The sequence below is a fragment of the Haemaphysalis longicornis genome, unplaced genomic scaffold (genome assembly GCF_048455015.1).
Source record: "Haemaphysalis longicornis isolate Haplotype H1 unplaced genomic scaffold, Haemaphysalis longicornis Haplotype H1 scaffold_2, whole genome shotgun sequence".
Lineage (NCBI taxonomy): Eukaryota > Metazoa > Arthropoda > Arachnida > Ixodida > Ixodidae > Haemaphysalis > Haemaphysalis longicornis.
This window is the reverse complement of record NW_027526295.1, coordinates 180382982-180402741: the sequence shown is the minus strand read 5'-3', so window position 1 is coordinate 180402741 and position 19760 is coordinate 180382982. Positions and strand designations below refer to the sequence as shown.

General features: G+C 47.7%; 1 protein-coding gene across 2 annotated transcripts in view; it reads right to left on the bottom strand.

Moving 5' to 3' along the window:
• Nucleotides 1-5861: 5861 nt before the first annotated feature.
• LOC144169588 (uncharacterized) overlaps nucleotides 5862-19760 on the bottom strand; it is a 46265-nt gene continuing 32366 nt past the window's right edge. For both annotated transcript variants that reach the window (XM_077698828.1, XM_077698829.1), the window contains exons 4-7: nucleotides 17206-17298; nucleotides 13399-13488; nucleotides 10914-10974; nucleotides 5862-6594 (exon numbers count right to left, since the gene is read on the bottom strand). In XM_077698828.1, coding sequence (XP_077554954.1) covers nucleotides 6500-6594; nucleotides 10914-10974; nucleotides 13399-13488; nucleotides 17206-17298 — 339 coding nt within the window. In that variant the 3' untranslated portion in view covers nucleotides 5862-6499. The remainder of the gene's footprint in view (nucleotides 6595-10913; nucleotides 10975-13398; nucleotides 13489-17205; nucleotides 17299-19760) is intronic.

The following is a 19760-nucleotide window of genomic DNA, read 5'->3' as shown; positions in this document are numbered from 1 at the left end:
GTGGAGGCTACATTGTTGTCCCCCTCAGGGCGCCTAACTCACCGCAAAGGAAGCGACAAAAGGCGCTGGGGCTGTGCAGTGCCACTTGCCGAGAGGGGAGAAGGGAGTGTCCTTTCAGGACCCCCTTCACGGCGGATTAGGCGCCCTCAGTGGGCGCACTATTGATAACAATGTAGCCTCCACAGTGCTGCAGCTAGCTTGTGAGATGAACTATAGTCTTGTGTGAAAGCTGTCAACACTGAAACGGTTGACCTTTCTCCTGAGAAAGTGAAGTGCCTGAGGTGTGACAATTAATTTTCCGACAGCCAGCATACAAACAACTGCTTGGGTATGGGCCATGTGTTGGTATAAGGCCAGCCTCGCAACAGATTGGTCTTGTTGCGAGGCCAATCAAAGGTCAATCCCCAAGGGGGCGTAGACCTTTGACAGGAGAACAGTATTATTCTAGCAACAGCCTGCGTCTTTTCTGTTCTTTGGTTCCAGTTTAAGCATTTGACAGACCAGGATGAATTACTCATTCACTTTGGGGACTGTTAGTGACTCGGTTATGATTCCTGCATAAGTACCTTTGGGGTTTCTGTTGGTAGGAGTCTTTTCAACTTAATTCTTGAGCTAGGAGTCCCTCAGGGAGTCGTACTAAGCCCACTTCTTTTTATCAGTGATGGCTGACCTTCCTCGAGAACTTATTGTATCTTGTGGATATAAGTGACCATGTATGACAGCGTTACAATTCAGGGGGGCGTGGCAAATAAAACGACTTTTTTATTTATGGACCAAATTGAATCATATCGGGAGCTGTGCCACAACTAATTGAAAATGACCAAGGGCCCTAATCTCGACTGCATAAATTCACAGTGAGTTCACCGTGTCTTTTGCGTAAGAACAACATAAGCAATCAGTGACTTATTGCACATATAGCTATGACGGCATGCAGTGTAGTTTGTCGCTTCACTCATGAAAATCACAACCAAGGCATCGCATATGGCTCATAAAAGTTTTACACTTGGCACTTTGCATGTATCATAAAAATTAAGACGGCAGCTGAGGCTGGCAAAGGAAACACATTTCTTCAGGTCAAAATTGGCATCGGCACCACAAGGCGATTGAGTAACGTTGACCCAAAAGTGAGCGAGAGGCGGATGTTGAACTAGAGAACATCACACAATCTTTTTTCACCGTATCTATCTTTCTTTTACTCGCTTTTGCTTTCTGCTTCAATGCAAGCTTTGTTGTGTTATCAACTTATCACCTTCCGGCTGTCCCCGCAGCCACACTATCGTCTGCTGCTATGTTACAAGTTTATGGCATGATCACAAAAAGACGGCCGTGGCCATTGGTTGTATGACGCGTCAGGGCAGCAAAACGCTATGCCTGATAACGGCGGAGCGTACTGATGCTGCCGATTCACTCGTTCATCAAGCTCGACCTCAATCAGTGCAGTAATGAATGAAACCGTCAGTTTTATTTTTTTCTTGAATTCGATCATGCGACCCACCAGCTTACTAGGAGGAGTGTGGACAAATGTTAAGCATTGTGTTCTTTGTAATGGAGAGGCTTGTCATATGTTATCGTTACGCCAGAGAAATGATTGCTTTTTTATTGCTAAGCATAAAAACAAAGCGTGGGAAGGTATTTTTATGCGCCATTATTGCTGACTTGGAAACACTCAAAACTATTATTTTTTCGCTAGAAAAATTTTAAACCTCGTGTAGTGCAAAACTGCGCCTGGTGCAAATTCAAGGGGATTTCACAGCGCCAAAGATGGGGGAAAATTCTTGCCCTATTTCATGACGACAGCAGCCACCATTTGTAGGCTGTTATGTTACAGCACGTCACTTTTACACAGGCTGAATGAAGTTGCCACTGTGTGGCGTAAACGTTCCTGCAAACTGTTTAAATTACGTCACGCTTTGTCAACCGATCACAGAGGGGGCGGGACATAAAAGCCGAATTAGTATCGTACCGTAAAGACAGGCCTACGTTGTCGTGTCCGCTGCATTTCGTCGTTTTTCATTGCTGGCCAAGAATTATGCACTTTACGTAGATAGAAATTAGGCAAACTCTAGAATGGTTGCCAGTAAACGTCGTGAAACGTCGAAATGACGAAAGTACACAACCACTTTGTCAACCGGAAGCACGTGAGCGAAATTGAAAGCCAATCAGAAAAGGCTTCCGGCAAATTCGCAGTTCGCAGTGAATTTTGTGGGTCGAGAATAGGGCCCCAAAAGTGAGTGATATGTTTTTGTGTCACATCACAAGCGGATAGGAAATAATTTTCACATGGAAGGTTGTAGTAGTTTATTGGATGTGAACTTCACTTTAGTTACGAATATTTGACGAGCGTAGCTACAAGCTCTGGACAAACAGGGCCTTAGATGCCTTGCCCTCGCTTGTTAATTCAGTTCACCTTTGTTGTGAGGTAATTACTCATTTTCGCCTGTCAACATTGGGTTAGCTTTGCTTGTGTGGAGGACGGTTCAGCATTAATATTCTTCTAACGCTCTCGTTGCGTAATCTATGGGATATGTTAGTGGACTCTCGCGACCCCGTGCGGGCGAAGACAAAGCTATGTTCTGCCTTGCACGCGCTGAAACCGCTGTTCGGTACACAAAATGCAAGCAAACGCCTTACTTTTCGGAGTGCCGCCGTGATGATGCTTGGCAGCTTCTCCTGTGTAATGGGGTGGCGTTGCTCGGCGACCTTAGTCGTAGCGCCACTGTACAATCGTCTTGCAAAAAAAAAAAAAAAAAGTGTGCTAGTCTGACTTCTAGTTCGCATGTCTTCCCAGGTTCTTCTCTGCTTTTTTCCCACCAACAATCGAACCTCCTTTTACTGACCTCTACTGCTGTCTAATTCACTTTTCCGCTAACCTTAAAGCCAAGGGCTTCCGGAAGATAGATGTCTTCCTCACTGAGTACTGGACGCTTACCTTTGCACTCCGTTACTATATGTCGCATGGTTCCTGGATCCCTGCAGCAACCTGCGCATAGTTCTTCCTGTGCCGGCTAGCGGATAAGCGTTTTTGTCCACAAGCAACCCGCCCGGGCTTCGAAAAAATGTCCTCCCGGCAGGCAATGCAGTATATAAGGTAGTGAAAAGCCTACTTTGCAGGGGCTCGGTGTAGGAGAAAGACTAGATCATGCAGTGCGTAGCAGTAGTAGTATAAACGTTTATTCGTCCCGGATGGGTGAGGGGGATGATGTGCGATGGTCTCGAGGTGATCATCCGGGTTGGTTGGATGCCATATGGCCTCCCGCAGCACGAACGGCACGGGCCACCGGGCCGCGACCTGCCACTGCTTCGGTGATGATGCCAGGAAATCGGGAGTTCCCGAACTCTCTTGCACTCCGAATACCATGCAGTTCAGGGCGTGCCTTCAAAAGTTTTTAGCGTAATGTGTGCCCTGAACCGCAACCGAGCAATTGCCTTGCATCCATCTGCATGGCAGTAGACAGGCAAAAGAAAGACGCTCCCCCAGAAACTAAAGTCACAGTGAAGATGCTTTTGATAGCTTTCCAGGAGACGACGTTTACTCGCCAGGCCATCCGCCTCTTTACGTAGAAAGTCGCCTTGGTGATATCCGTGATGCGGGTGTAGCCAAAACAGTGTTCTTTTGTTAAAGCCCAGTTTGTATTTCGCGTGTTCGGTTTTCTGACTGCCTTGATGGTAGTTCGCGTCGCAGCTGACAGATGGCGCCACCAGTCCACGGCGCGCGCGCGCGCGCCGCTCGTGGGACCTTGTTCTCGGCGGTTGCACTCAATCTTGCAAGAGGTAGCGTCAAACATGCCCCTCGCGAGGGGCACGATCAAATGCAGAGCATTTCCGGGGGCGCACGACGTTAAGTAGTTTGCGTTACGTTAATGTTGTTGCACTTGTGGCAACTGCTGACGAGAGAGCGCTCGTCAGCAGTAATTTGAATGAGTCAACGATATAAGGCGCGTTCATAGCGTCCTATTCTGTGTCGGCTCTGTGGCGCAGTGGGTAGAGCGCCATGTACATTGCGTTCCGCCTGCAGGGTCGAGGGATCGAAACCTGGCGCCGGATAGTATTTTCTTTTATATAGTGTAGGGGGAGGGGTGCGGACTACGACGGGACAACGCGGGTGACATCGTGAGTTACTGAAATGCTCTGCATTTAAAAGCAATGCACTCCCTTTGGTATTATCAAAGAACTTTTCCCTTGTGATCTCCCAATTCCTGATTCTGTATATATGTAAGATCTTCGTTGCGTCCATCCTCTTTTTCCATCTCATCGTCTCTAGTTCTTTCACTTTATTTTAGATGCGACGCTGAGAGCATCTCTTGTTGGCGGCCCTGTCCTTCCTGCGTGCGTCCGTCGTCGGCGTCCGCACTATCCTCCGCTCACCCCCTCTCCTTTCCGATAGCGAACACTCTCTCGCGAGGGGCATTGGATTGGATTCGATTGGACTGGATTGGATTGGATTAAAGTGGATTGTGTTGCGTCATAGCCGCGCCACGTTGCGTCATAGCCGCGGCAGGGGGTTCACGGCACGTTTCACGCGATGGGAGAATCAACCTAACGGAAACAACAACGGAACCCCCTATGCGTCGCATCTACACAGGGGTTCCCGCGAGGGGAGGTGAGAGCAATTTTTTTGATACGCTTTTCCCACTTGCCAGTGTTGGTAGGTGCGAGAATATGGCCATGTCATCTACAAACCCAGCCAATCTCTCCATACACATGGCCAGTGATTTCCCTACACCCTAGGGGGTGTGTAGACCCCCCCTAGTTTTTCTGGACACCCTCCCTTGAATCCCCAAATTTCACTCTTGTCAGTCCTTGTATGGACCTTTTTCAGTATCGATCTGCGCATGCGCGGGCTGCCGGTCTGCTATTCTTGGCAGTAGCCTCGGGCAAAATAAACAAAAGTGCGCCCCCCGAGCTTGCTGTTAGCGTTGCACGTATTTATTTCCTTTTTTTCGACAGCTCGTGGCAAGTTCGTATGTGCACACAAAAAAGGCTTTCAAAGGAAAGGGGCAAAGTGCGTCACGCTGCGTCAAGTAAGACGTGTGCAAGTTTAATTATAAGAACTGCAAATAAATAACATATCGATTCGTCACGGGGATGAGCGTTTGGTTAACAGACGTCTATTATTTAACTAGTGGGATAAAAAAAACAGCTTTTCTAGTTTATGAACCCCCCCCCCCCCCACCCATTGAGACACCCCCCCTTGATTCGATGCCTGGGGAAACCCCTGCACATGGCATTGCACCGGAGGAGTTTTTTGTGCTGGCACGGGACCGCCGAATTTTCCCTTCACCTAGCCATATAAAGCTTCGCTTTAAAAGCAGCTATGTATGACACATTCTCTCCCCCTCCCACTGTTGTACTAGCAGTTCGTCCGGATTAGCAGCGATGGCACCGTAGCTCATAACATTGGGTATGATGTTACCCACCAGCTCACCAGCTAAGGCATTGTGCTGCTGAGCTCAATGACGTGGGTTCGATTGCCGGCTGCGATGGCTACTTTTCAGCAAAAACGCCGGTGTGTCGAGATTTCGGTGCCCGTTAAAGATCCCCAAGTGGTCAGGGGGAATCCGGAGCCTCCCACTACGGCGTGCCTCATTGTCCAGGTGTAACTTCGGCACGTAACGTCTCCAAAATTTGAAAATTTTAGGCCTAATATCAGGCTGGAAATTTCCCGCGTCTCCCTCTCCCACTGCTTCTGGCAGCTTGACGGCTGCAAATTGTGACATTAGGCTAGGGCAAACACCTGATTATTCTAAGTTATCACGTTCAGCATGCATGCATGCCACACGGGCAAGAAATCGCAACTAGAATTATTTAAAGTACCATGTTGCAGATAGCCGCAACAAGCTGGACAATTAAGCGAGACAATAGAAATGCACAGAAACGTTTATTTATATGCACATTCACATTCATAATAAGCGCTTCATAAGTTAATGAACCGTGTGCTCTCCGTAGCCACGTTTTGTAGTATACAGCGATACGACTGGCCGATTCAACAGTGTACAAAAAGAAGTAAATTTTTTTTAGCAGCATGGTGTCCACGGATCCATAGTTACTTTTTCAGCTCTGTTCAGTTTGTTACGCAGACTGTTGTTATATTGTTGGCCCACACCAAAATTGGGTCGCACCAAATAAACAAGTTGGTGAACTGCCGAAATTGGTAAATGGGGTTCGAAATCAACACGTCTCACAGTCGTGAACGTTTTGACATTTGACAATTAATGAAGAAAAGGAAAACGGGGAAAAGCTTCTGTGGCCTTAGAAGAGACAGCTGCAGAAGACACGGATGTAGAAGCATATTACAACACAAGCGCAAACAGTAGTGGTGTTTTTAGGCCCTTATAATTTGTGTCATATTTCGTCGTGAGCTTTTCCATTCAACCAGCCCGAATTAGCGTACTACCGAACTTTGTTTTTGTCGTGATAGGAGATAAACGGGTTGAGGCCAGGCAAGAATGTGCGGCAGCAGTTGGCGCAACCGTTGAGATTCTCTCCTCAGACCACCGGGTCAGGCTTCGAAGGCCGAGTTGACGTTGGGAGCGGCCTCCTTGTCGTGGTTTCGATGCCAGATCGCCGCTGCCCACCTGGGATTCTTGAAGATGTCTGCGAAGTAAAAGGGACCACGGGGGCTTTAGAGATACTTCGATTCGTTCTACTTTGAGCTCCGCAAGGATTTCATAATAAAAATCCCGGATCATCTCCACTGAAACCTGAGGAGGGGCGAAGCATGCAGTGTATAAGTGTATTATTGGCGCCTTGGCGTTTTTGCCAACGGAGACGAAACCGTTGGGGGGTACAAGTGTGCAGCTTTGCTGTAAAAGTCTCTTGTCATTGAAACATGAAGGTCTCTAGCGCGAGGCGTGAACGAGTGTCCGGGTGTATTTTTTAATACGCGTTCCGTTCTAGCGCGAGGCGTAAACGAGTGTCCCGGTGTTTTAGTACCGTGACTACATGAAACAAACGACGATTACAACGACGACGATGACAGGAGACACCAACAGCCCCAGCCCCCCTAAAAAAACATGAGCCATTCCAACCTGGGAACGTAGAGGTGACAGATCTTAGTCGAAAGGTATGAGGAAATTTTATTTCTCTCCTGCCTTGACGCCAATCATCCCGATATAAGACTCGGCTGCAGCAGTTCGCGATAAAGTTGGCTTTGCCGCAAAGCATTTTTGCACTCGCAGAAGGAGAATGCATGCAAGCTTAGCAAATGTCCGCCCCGCACTCGGACTATTTCATCCTGCAGGAAGTTAATTAGCATCAATGAAAAACGTTCTCTCGACGCGTTCAGGGTGTGTGCCGCGCCCTAGCCCAATCTCGAGCTCCTTTAGTGTGGAAAGCGAACATGTGTTCCAAACTGCGCAGCTGTTGTCAACACGCGTTCGAATCAGTACCAATTGCAAGCTCCTGCCGAACATGCTGACGCGGACCATCTAAAATGGCGTGTCCTTCGCTAGACTCAGCCAGAAGGCGACACCTGAGAGGCACGTGCCTCCATCCTGGAAGGCACCCCGACCTCCACCGGTGGCTCTGGTGACCTTACCACCTCTCCCTTCTTGCCTTCCTTCGAGAGACGGGTGCCCATCTCTACCTGTAAATAGGTTATTTTTATGCCAACGGGCATACTATCACAAATAAATAAAAAAAGTCAGACCGACTGGCTTTACCAAAGTCTTCTAAATCCAAGCAGTGAACGGCGCCTGCTCACCGCCGCTCTTTTTTTTTTTCCCTAATTCTCATAACCTATCCCCTTTTTCTAACGCCGAAAATTCACCAAAGCGTAACAAGGCGCCTTTGTACCCTCTGCAAATAAACATGCGTGTTACCAGCAGCACCACTTAAACTGCCCAGTCACCTTCGAAATCATGGGTTGTTTGAAACATGAGGCGAGACACTCTTGGTTAACTCCTCACGCTTCGGAGACACGTGACGCCTTGCCATATAAGCTTCACTTAAAAACAATTAGTCGTGCCAGAACTATGACCACGATACAACATACCCACACCGAAATACACCTTACGGCATATGCCCACGCTCAAACGATTTCGCGACAACAGAGCGTTCAATTAGCAACCGTTCGAGCAATATCCTAGCAATGCCTAACTTGGTGCAAAAAAAATTACCTTTCACATGTTATTCGATGGTTGACGCAGCCAAACCACCTGTCGTTTTTTTTCTTGTAGTATCAACGCGAAGAAACTCAAGATGGTAGATTTTGCAGCACGGCAATGTGTTGGCCAAAATAGTGCAGGAAGGAGATGCATTTATTAATTATGTACTCCGAATCCCGAAACTTTGTGGTTTGTCAGCTGTTCGAAGGAACCTGTGTACACATAGATGACGAAATACATCACGTAAGTGTGGTGATGTAGGGTTTTATGCCCACGCTTGGATTCTTTTGCTTCACGCTGTAGCTCTAAAATATACTGCCTGAAATGTATATATGTTACAATGAAGATGTGTGCTTCGGCGTGATAACGTTCCTTGAAATTGCAATCCACACCTAGCACTTCACATGGGGCTTTTGAAGTGTAGCCGTTTGTAGCCGTTATATGCTAGTTTTTAAAAGATAGATGCGTGCGTAGAGCGAGCACGTAGGCGAGAAAACCTTATAGCGTCGATTCAGCTAAAGATAGCGATGGTGAACTCTACACTCACTACGTGTGCGTCATCGGCATTCGCCTCACAGCTACTGCGCACCGTCTGCGGTCACCGTGCACCTGTGCGTCGTCGGGGGGGTGTGCTTCCCAGCTGTGGCGCACTTCGTTCGCTTACCAGCGTAGATGGCGTTATAGCCAAGTCCACGTTAGAGTTCCTGTATAAGCTTCGCCAGAGTTGCGCATCTGATTTCCACGAGCCGCCGCGCCGCCGGTTTCACCGTGACAGGAAAGCCCGCTTTCAGTACCGCTGCGCACCGAACTCCTTTTTCATTTGCGCGCAGGTCGGCGGCTGTTGTTGCCCCGCGCAGCGACCGGCGCAGCCAGCAGCAATGAGCCCCGTTTACATTGACCCGACGAGGGCGCGTTGAGTCGAAATAAACAGGTTTTTTGGACTCGACACCCAAGCGGACGGGGTGGGTCAGGGAGCCGTCGCGCCGAGTCCAGTCAACTCGGAGGCAGGGGGTGGGTTAGCCTAGTGTCACTAACGTTTACATTGACCCGACGAGGGCGCGTTGAGTCGAAATAAACAGGTTTTTTGGACTCGACACCCCCATGTATAAGCGGACGGGGTGGGTCAGAGAGCCGTCGCCAGGCCGTCGCGGCGAGTCCAGTCAACTCGGAGGCAGGGGGTGGGTTAGCTCGCTCGTCGGGCTGAGTCGGCGGGCCGCGGGGAGCAGAATACCGTATTTGCGCGGTTCTAACGCACCCCCATTCGTAACGCGCGGGTAACTTCGCGCAGGAAAATTAGAGAAAAAAATTGTGACACTAACGGTACTGCGCAGATGGAAAAGACGTGTCACCACGTACCTGGAAAAGGGAGATTTTATTTGGCGTATGCACCTCTGGAAGCTAAAAATGAATTGTGCTTCACAAGGTTGCTTATCCAGCTGCTGCTGGAAATAAAGTTATAGCGGGGAACACTGAAGCTGCTTGCGATTTCAAGTGCCTTGATCTTCATAATTCTAAGCGTTAGGGGCTTAGCAGAAGCACAAAAAAATGTGCAAAGCTTACCAGGGTATGCGGCATGCCATTGAGGAATCAGTGCGACAAAATTCACTCACGTGGTGTTGACGGATTGTTTTTATTGGATTGAGTTGGATTTTGCGGGTACTTCATGTTCGTTGCGCATGGCAATGCTGCTGGCCGCTTTAAAGCCTATTTCGGTTTTGAGCCCGATTGTAACGCGCACACAAATATTAAGCTACCTTTTAGCAAAAGATGGTGTGCGTTACAATCCTGAAAATACGGTAGCCCCTTTTCCGTGAACCCCGCTGCTCCCCTCACCTCGATTCTTTGGACGGGGTTCATATAAACTCGGACGCGTCAAGGTAAGCTGAGCCCGCCACTCAACTCACCCCGCCCCCGTCGCATCCATGTACACGGGGCTTCGCATGCGCAGAGTTCGCCCCGCCGCTGCAAAGGGCGCGGCGGCTTTTACATGCGCGACAGGTGGCTTTCCCGCACGACTCGGAACTCAAGATGGCTGACTGGCTGACGGACGGGCAACTCTTCTCCCCTAGAGGGAGCTATATACAGGAACTCTAGTCTACGTAACTCTGTTGGTTAGCAACCTTCACAGAGTGTAATGATACTGATTTTTTTCCTTTTGATCTGTGGCTTTTCCGTCAGAGATTTAGAGCAGACCGCAGAGCTGATCCCAGCGTGGTACCCATGTCTGAGTGGTGCCACGGCGCATGCGCAAATGTCTGAAAAGGGTTTTGTGCACCCACAGGTCGGTTGCACTGGGATAAGTTTCACCTTGTGCTGCAACTCTCGGATACCTTGCTTGATGTCATTGCTACCACAAATGCGTCGGCCCCCTTTTTGTACCTTATAAGTTTTGGGCTCTGTAAAATATTTACTAACTAATTTTATTTATTTTTTCACTTAATAGGGTATTTGAACTCGGTTGCTGTTCCTATTTCCAGGTATGGAGCTCTTGCTACCCTTAAAATTGTATGCCGGCCAGCGTGAAATGAGCGCGTCAGTAGGCAAAAAAAAAAATCTCTGAGTCTTCCGAAAGCACAGGCTAGTGCACAAAGGGTATGCATGTTCATGCGAGAGCTGCGGTTCTCATTTTTCACCCACATCAAAAGGAGCAAGCCCGGCCATAGTATTTTTATTAAATATATCTCTCGCTATCTTTTTCTGGCCTTACGAAACTTTCAATGAGCAGCGTTCCTGCTTGGTGGTCAATTTCTTTAAAGAAATAAATGGAACTTAGCAGTAAAGTGGGAAAGCACGGAGCGTGTGACTTACTCGAGTGTGGTTTCTTGAGCAGGTCTTCGAAGTACGACATCACGCACACCATGAAGTACACCTGGAGGTGGAGCAAATGATAATTGAGTCATGTGCTGAATTCCGGTTGCTCGCGCAGTTAGAGAAACAAAGTCGCTAAAACCTTTTTCAAGACCTGAACACATTTTCATCGTAGTGTCACAGCCCACTCATTACAGCGCCCTCACCATCATTTGCCCATGCCCTCACGTCTTGCCCCATATCCCTCCATCGCCCTCACTTGTGAGGGTGATGGAGGGATATAGCGATGTTATATTGCTGTTTTACTGATATTATACTGAACGGTTGCGGTTGAAACTTCCTGGGAGATATCTCCATATACAAAGGAAGCTTTTTACATAGTCATCTCAGCTTTCAAATACAGTAGACTCTCGATAAATGGAACTTCAAAGGAGCGAAAAAATTACATCTGTTTAACAGGAGTTCCGTTTACTAAGAAAGATGTGGGAAAGTGCAAATTTATGCTCGTACACACTTTTAATACCATTTCATGGAGCTCTAAGCACTAGAAGGTGAATGTAGCTGACAGTTTTTCAGAAAGCAAGAAAACTACGAGAGGTTTAGGCACAGCATTCACAAAGTTGATTTGGCAGCAATGAGTCGCTGTTCACTACAAAATGCATTTTTGTTTGAGTCCCTGCAAGGACATCTTCATGGCGGCTAGAGGCCTCATTAACTTTGCGAGTGCTTACAAGCCACCGAATTTAGAAGACGGCAACGTGGTAATGAAGCGCGAATACCACCACGATATGGCACGAGCGAGGAGGCAAGAGCTGAGCCCTGTAATCTCGGCGTCTAATAGAATCGAGACCGAACGACTGGAACAAGCAACTGCGATGTTGCATCCCTTGCGCTAACACGGCTGACCACTGAAGAGACGAGGCTTACGAGGCCAACGAGGCGAAAAAAAAAAAAAACATGGAGGAAGAAAAAAGAAAAAACAAAAACGAAACAGCCGGAACCGTAAAAAGCCCTGCCACCAGCACTTACGCTCAATAAACGTTTGTTCTCCTTCTCTCCTCCTCCTCCTCATGCCAATGGGTTTCACAAGAAGTTTTATTTCTGGTTTCGTTTGCACGGTGACGCGGAAATTTTAGTTCCGATTACCGAGAGTTATTTTACGCGGAAATTTTAGTTCCGATTACCGAGAGTTATTTTACGTTATCTGAATACAAAACTGACCAACCTACTGGCTACTGTTCCGTTTAAGCGGCAATTCAGTCTAAGCTATTTCCGTAAATCGAGTCTCTACTGTATCGTGTCTGTAATCCTTTAAAGCCAGTTAATGTGCTTTTATAAAACAGAGTAACTGATACAGCACGCTGATGCCACCTCCTGGAGCGACGGGGGTCGCTCACAACCACACTCGCCGCGGTATGTTTGTACGTTCTCGAAGCTGACCCACAAAGGTCTGCTAGTTTATCGGTGCATAAATGTGGGGTGGTAGTGCACCGCGTGCCGCGGCGCTCGAGTGGAGGTTGCGCACTTGGCGGCCGTCGCACCGTGTTGGGAGCACTAATGGGCCCGAGGGCCCGAAGGTGGCTGGCCGGCGGTGGGCGAACACGGCCGAACGAGTACGGCTCCTGTACGGCAACTATAGCGGAGTATTTTTTTAGGGCATTTATTTGAGGGCACTGCTTTATAATGTGGGTGGGTGTGCAGTCACGTGGTATTTTTCCTATTTCGCAGGATTTTTTTTATGAGTCAGAGTAAATGAGTACGCAATTAGTACGTCGCTCAAAATACCGCAGTTAGATGCCCCTCGTCGGTACCTACAAGTGCCTCATTGACACTTTCATGATTGGGATAGTACTTCTCAAGTCGGATAATTAATTAAAATTACCTAATAAATCTTATTAGCGAAAAAAATGCTGGCCGCTATACTCCACTGTTCTACTCGGACAGTCTTCGAAGCATCAAAAGCTTAACCAGCGAGTACCGATTTCTCAAAAGCTGCCTCACTTTTGCCCTCACTCACTGTGACACTCACCTCACCTGTGGGCCTCACCTAGAACACTTTTGCCCTCACTGTGCCAGGTGAGGCTCCCTGGGCCACAAACAGTCTTTCTTCAAGGATTTAGCAACCCTGGTTGAGTACACCTGCTAAAAAACCTACCAACGAATATACAATCACACTATCGGCCTTCAGGAACTCGACAGGCGTGGCTGCAGGTCCTTGGGAGATGCCTTCGTCTTGCAGTGGACATAACCAGGCTTAAGATACTCCACTGTACTGGAAACAATATGTACTAAGTTTTGTTCGAGTAGCGCCACTGCTCTTTTTAAAAATCATGGTGCATACTATTTGGGGCACCTTGTATAGTATAACCTAAGCTTATTGCCTGAAAGGCAGCGGTCCAGGTGGTCGAGCTTGCCGCAAGCTTTTGTTTCCGTCTATTTTTGCTGGAGAAACAGCGCACAAAAAGAAAGTGGACGTTTTGCTCACCATGAGGACAAAGAGGAAGGCGCACACTCCCGCTCCTCCGGCAAACCACTCGGAGTAGCCGGGGCCGAAGTGTTCAGCACCAGTTTGCGTCTGCACCGTGGGGGAATACAAGAGGCTTGAATTGTGGGCGTGTAACATTACGTAGCATCTTTTTTGAAGCAGAGCTTTCTACCTCTACAAGCCAACGGTTTCGTCGTGGCGTGCGCCGCAAGAAACTCCCAACCAGGCTAAATAAAACTACTGGCACCGCCACGGGTCGAATCTGGGCCTGAAGAGAAACGGAGCAAGAGCCGGTCGTCTTAGCGACTGAGCTACGCCCACACGCGGAGACGGGGAGACAGACGCTGGTTTTGATTCAGCGGCTGAGAAGGGGGAGGGTGCTTTTTGGAGGCGACACATGAAACAAGAGTGAGAGGGAGGCAGTGAGAGAGATGACGCAGTAGCCGCGCGTGTCGCTCTCCTCCTCACCCTTCGAAAGACGCTCCTCTCCGTTTTCTTTCTGCCGACGCACGGCCGGGCTAGAGCGGCGGACGCCGCCGCTGTAGCCCGGCCGTGGCTGACGCTACTGGGACTCCGCCCCCGCGAATCCCGGGTAACGGCTGGCAGAATCTCCGGTTTCACTCTTTGTAGAGCCGCGTGTGTGAATTCAAGTGACATCGCATGGGCGTCGTGGGTGTCGTTTATAGCTTTGCTTTCCAACCACCTTCACTGCGTGGATTGGAGTCTTTTTTTTTTTTTTTCATTCCAGAGTGCTTTTTCACATTACTCATGACCGCGCTAATTGTACATTTTTTGTCGCTTCGCTATACAGCGGGGAGTACGCTGGGGCACTCCCTATGTTCACAACCTCTTGGTCCGAACAAGCCGTCACTGCGACTTGAACATAACAATTTTAACCACTATAATACTGTCAAGAAAGGGCAGCTTAAGTTCCTCCAATAACACGGGTGAGCACTCAAGCATTATGTACAGGATATAGTAGGATCAAGAGAAATTAGAACAGCCGATAGACATTGAATAGCGGGCATATTCCCCGCTGCTGAGGGTATCGAGAAAGGGAAAAGCTGGGGTGAGATTTTGGATCCGCAAAATGATAGCAGGGAGAATGGAAGAATTCTGCAGCCTTATAAATAAAGTCGCGGCTGTTATTATCAAGCTGAATATGAGGTACTAGGTAAAAGGAGTACAAGTCTACTGTGCAATAACATCTCGCTGCAAAAAAAAAAAAAAAAAGCTGTTTATAGTTTCTACGAGGTTTAGATTCAGCAACGATAAGGCAAAAACTCAAAATGGGAGGCTTTAACGCCAAAGTAAGGGATACGCAGGAATGCGAACGTGCTATGAAGCTTTAGCTCAGGTTATCGGAATAGCGCAGGTTGGAGTTGGGCAGAGGAATATCTATATATAATGAATAGAGTCTTCGGCAGGCGACGGAATAGGGATTAGACAATGAAACAAAAAAAAAACAAAAACAAGTTGATTATTTTTTAAGTTCAATGCAGGTATTGGGCAGGACATTACCGGCTCAAAAAAAGTCTTACGCATAATTGAAAACGCACCCTATGTGAGTCAGAGTTCTCCAATTTTTAAGAAAGATCAGGTATTGACAATTATGGACATTATAATCAAAAGACTCTATCTATGCTTATCACAAAATTAGGACTGACCCTAATGTGTTTTACAAAAAATACTCGTCAAGAGGACATGAATACGAGTTTAGGCAGATAATATACACAAAACAAAGAACTCGCACAGACTATGGTCACCAGAAATTGAGCTACCAGATATCCGACTTTTTAAACAATCACCCTTCAATTCTAACCACGATACAAGCTGCTAGAACCAACATTCAAAAGCAAATTAGACACGTACTTCCTAGAACTGCAGCGAAGTGTATTGTAATTATTTGTTTCCTTCTGAAAACTCAGAGCTGATTTTTTTTTCTCTGTGGAATCTTGTATTGTAATTATTGTTTCTTGATAAAAACGGAGAGCTGGTTTTTCTTTCTTACTGTGAAATGTTGCATTCTACTTAATGTTTTTCTGAAAACTGAATATTTTTTTTTCTTTTTGCAAGATCATTTATTGTAATTATTGTTTCCTATTGAAACCTGAAAGCTGATTTTCTGTTTGTATTATTGCGTACATTCTTCTGTTACTTCATATGGTCTCATAGGACATGTCAGTTCCCATAGAGTCGCGCCAAAACGGGAGGGGGGACGTCGCTTTATCAGGCCTTCGTTGCCTTCTTGACCATTTCTCTCGAAAACTGCACTAGCCTGTACTAGCCTGATAACTGTACTTGTCGAAATAACGAAACTTTCAAACTTTCAAACGTTGAGGTGCTACGTTGATTGGAAGGCCGTAATCGAAGAATGGTGAGGAGAGGATTAGTCCACGTTCGTGAAGGAAAGGACGAAACTAGTAAAAAGAAAAACAAAAAACAAATTCGCAGTCAATTATCGAGACAGGGGGCAAATGTTTAGAATAACGCTTCAGGACTAATTCTTAACGGGAGAGCCTCACGATCTCAATGGTTTGTAAGAGGAAAAGAACGGGAAAATAAACTGATCAACTTCCTCAGGAAATGAAAAAACTTACTGCGGTACGCGGGAATTGCGAAAGTGCTGGAAACGAACAACCAAATCCCACTGACTAACAGAAGCAGGGTTGGTGACATTCGTGTGTAGAACGTGGGAAAGATTCAAGAGACATTCAAATTAGGAGGTAGCTTAACAGTAGCGAGGAATGAGCTTGCTATTGGCAGATATAGAATGCATGCAAAAATAGGTGAAACTGGTAGCATAACGAACCACATTAATGGGATAATGAAAGTATAGGAGAGGTTATCTGCCATTTCGCTGAATGTGTACAGCCTGTTCAAGGTTCCGGGGGGGGGGGGGGGGGGGGGGGGGGATATTAAACAGAAGTCAGGGTTCGGGTAATTTGTGAATATTTGACGGACTTGTGATCTGCAGAGGACATTGTCTTGTTGAGTGAATCGAGAGATGACCTGCCAAAAATGTTTCAGGACCTAGACTAGAGGGGCTAGAGGGCACTCAGAAATTTCCACAAATGAATGGTAGGCTATCCCTCTCATTAAAAGTAAGGCACGTAACGAGCGCGTACTTCCGGTGGTGACTGATTGGACAGAAACTTGGGCTTCATAGCTCGAGAAAAAAACTGAGGTCAGCCCCACAAGCCATGGAAACGAGCGTGTCGCGTTAGGGAGCAGACTCGGATGAAAGACATTCTAACTCGAATTCAGAGAGAAAAGTGGAACTATGCAGGAAATGTGGTGCAGAGAAGCGACAGCTGATGGACCATCAAGGTAACAGAATGACTACCCGGAGACGGCACTAGAAGCTGTAGAAGGCAACTCGACGGAGATGTAAGAAAATTCTGGCGAGGAATGTATTTGGACAGCGCAAGATAGCAGCATTGAGTAGTCCGTGAGAGAAGCGTTCGCCCCGAAGCGCAGCAGACATCCACAGACTGGTTATGATGCTGCTGGAAGTGGTAGACGATGATGATGATGATGAATTTACTGATTTGTATTTTCACGTGAAGACCCTTCAGTGTACCTTTCTTTTAATTTGTTTTTTTTCCTTTAATTATTGCGTACACCATAGAATATTTTGAGTTCCGTGGATTACTTATATTGAATTTCCGTGGGTGCTTTGCCGTATAGCAACGACCGCGTTCACAACATTAAGAAAAAAAAAGAGCTCGATGCGGTGATCAGCGGCGCAATTATAAGCCAGCGTCGTGCCGCTGCAGCACAATAATGTTGAGCGAAAGGTCTTACAGCAGCTACGCCCAACACAGCCATGCCGACGATGCTGAGGATGATGTCGACGATTCCCGTCACTATCCACGGCAGCACGAGCTGGGCGCACTCCTGGAGAAGAAGGGGGGAAAGTGGTCGGAGGGCGAAAGACACAATCACAATAAAAAAAATCACCATCTTCCCGTAGGGGAACCCTGAGTAGTATGCGAAGTATACAGCGCTTGTGGTGTGTTACTCTGTCGTCCTTTGTTAGAATGTGCGCTGTTCCTTCCTTTGCATCTAGTATGCGAAGCAGCCATGGGGTCGACTCAAGTTCCCATTAGTTTTCAGTTCGATCGCGGCGTTGCAGGAGGAGAATGAGGGGAGCGGAGCGCGCGCGCGCGTCATTTATACCGCGGAGCTACAGTGGCGCCCCCAGCTGAGTATGCAGCGACTACCGTCGCGTCTCTAACCCTAAGATGCTGCGCATTATCGCGCGTGGAGCCGCAGGTGTTGCCATTCGTTGCGCAATCCCGGAGAGGAGAGGATCTTCGGAGAGGAGAGGAGATAAGACAAGGAGAGGAGGGGAAGGAGGATGCGCATGCGCAGTCGGGATGTGGACGCCGCACAACGGCGGAGGGAACAGGCGCGACCATAAGCTGCTCCGCTTATAAAACGCCATTGTGAAACACTTGGATGTGATGATGACTGCGGCTCTAAAACTCTGACCCGAGGCAGATCTAGGTGGTGTTGCCCGAAGCCTGCGGTAGGCTCCGTGCAATCTACCGAATATTCATAAAATTCTGAGTTTTTATCAATTTAATACACCAAAAGCTCCGCCTAAATAAGTCGACCACAGCCATAGCAGCATTGGGGAAGAACCTCGGTAATCCCAATGCTCTCGCAGTGCTTTCATTTCAGACTGAACACGCCGATTGCAAACGTGCCGCAGTCTCTCTCTCTCTCTCTCTCTCTCTCTCTCTCTCTCTCTCTCTCTCTCTCTCTCTCTCTCTCTCTCTCTCTCTCTCTCTCTCTCTCTCTCTCTCTCTCTCTCTCTCTCTCTCTCTCTCAGGGGTGTTCAAACCAAGACGAGCTTTGAGTTTCCAAAGGAAAAAAAGTAATAGAAAAACTTTGGTCTTCGTTAGATGCACCATACATGACTTCGGAAAGTTGTTGCGTTACTGCTTTCTTTTAAGGGCGTAGTAACATAGATTATTGTCGTAAGAGCAGACACCTCGAAGCCGCGCAAGCTTTGTGCCTACCTGTAACGGAAAATAATTATCGCTGGTAGCCATTCGATGATGAGCAGAGCCCCCGGACTAACCATAAGTTTCTGAAGGGGCTCCGTCGCCTCGCCTCGCCCAGCGTACTCCACTGTACAAGTCACGTAGCCTTTTTTTAACAGCGAAGTTGTATAGAAAATCGTAACTTTTTCGCGTCCGCAGTTAAAAATACCAAGAAATTGCCGAGCGCCCGCACGTGAGCACGCACACGTGAGCACGGGCCTCGCGGCGACCGCCCGGCAGATAAAAAAACCCAGATAATGCCTAACGCTCGTGTGTGCGTGCCTCGCGACGACCGCCCAGCGTCCCCTGCGCACGTTCGTCAATCCACGCATACCTACTTAGGGAGATTGACCAAGACTGCGGCGACCACCCGGCAGTAAAAAAATAACAAGAAAATGCGTAGCGCTCGTGTGTGCGTGCCTCGCGACGACTGCCCAGCGTACCCTGCGCACGTTTGTCAACCAAGCATACCCATTTAGATCGGCAAAAAAAGAAAACTCCAGCGTTCGCCGTAATCGTAGCAACACTTGCTCGGTACGAGAAAGACACGCCATTGCGTACGCACATCCAAAGCGATGTCCAATGATTATCACTTCCAAAAAAATGAAAGAAGCTTACATTTATAGCAACAATGATGGAGTAAAGGTCGTTGCGGTAGCGAAGAAGACGCAAATCGACTGCAAGCTTAGGCTTAAATCGTCGCTATGGTCGTGAAGGTTGCGTACAGCCTCGCTACCTTTCAGTTTGACGGGTTAGTGTAACCTTCCTTTAGTTCGGAAAATTCACTTGCACAAAAAAAGGGACGACAACAGAATAGAACAGGATAGAAAGTGCCTTAGTTCGTTTCATAATTGTACAAAGAATCGAGAAAGCGGCTGGATGCTCCAACGGCGTCCTGAACTGAGGAAACCGACCACTTGACTTTATTCATCTCATAAGGTTTATTTTCTGTATCTTCGCTGTCATAATTAATGGGCTTGAACTTCCAACAAATTGACTTCATTTTTAGTTGCTTCAGCTACAGACGTGCCGTTTCGTGCCCATTTGGATGGGTCCAGTTATTACAACAGCAGCGATGCGTCAAAGGACACTTGACATTGGCAAACATGCGAGTCTGAGGATAACACACCTCAGCCTCATTTTGCCCCATCATTGTCGGCGTTAGCTTGCACTCCTCTTCTTACCAATAACACTAACAAAATAGGCGGACTAGCCGCACGGGTACGTTCGCCACGCCGGAATGACATGGTCAGGCTAGCATATGTGAAGTTCGATACACACTCGAAAAATTTCGACATGCTGTATGTC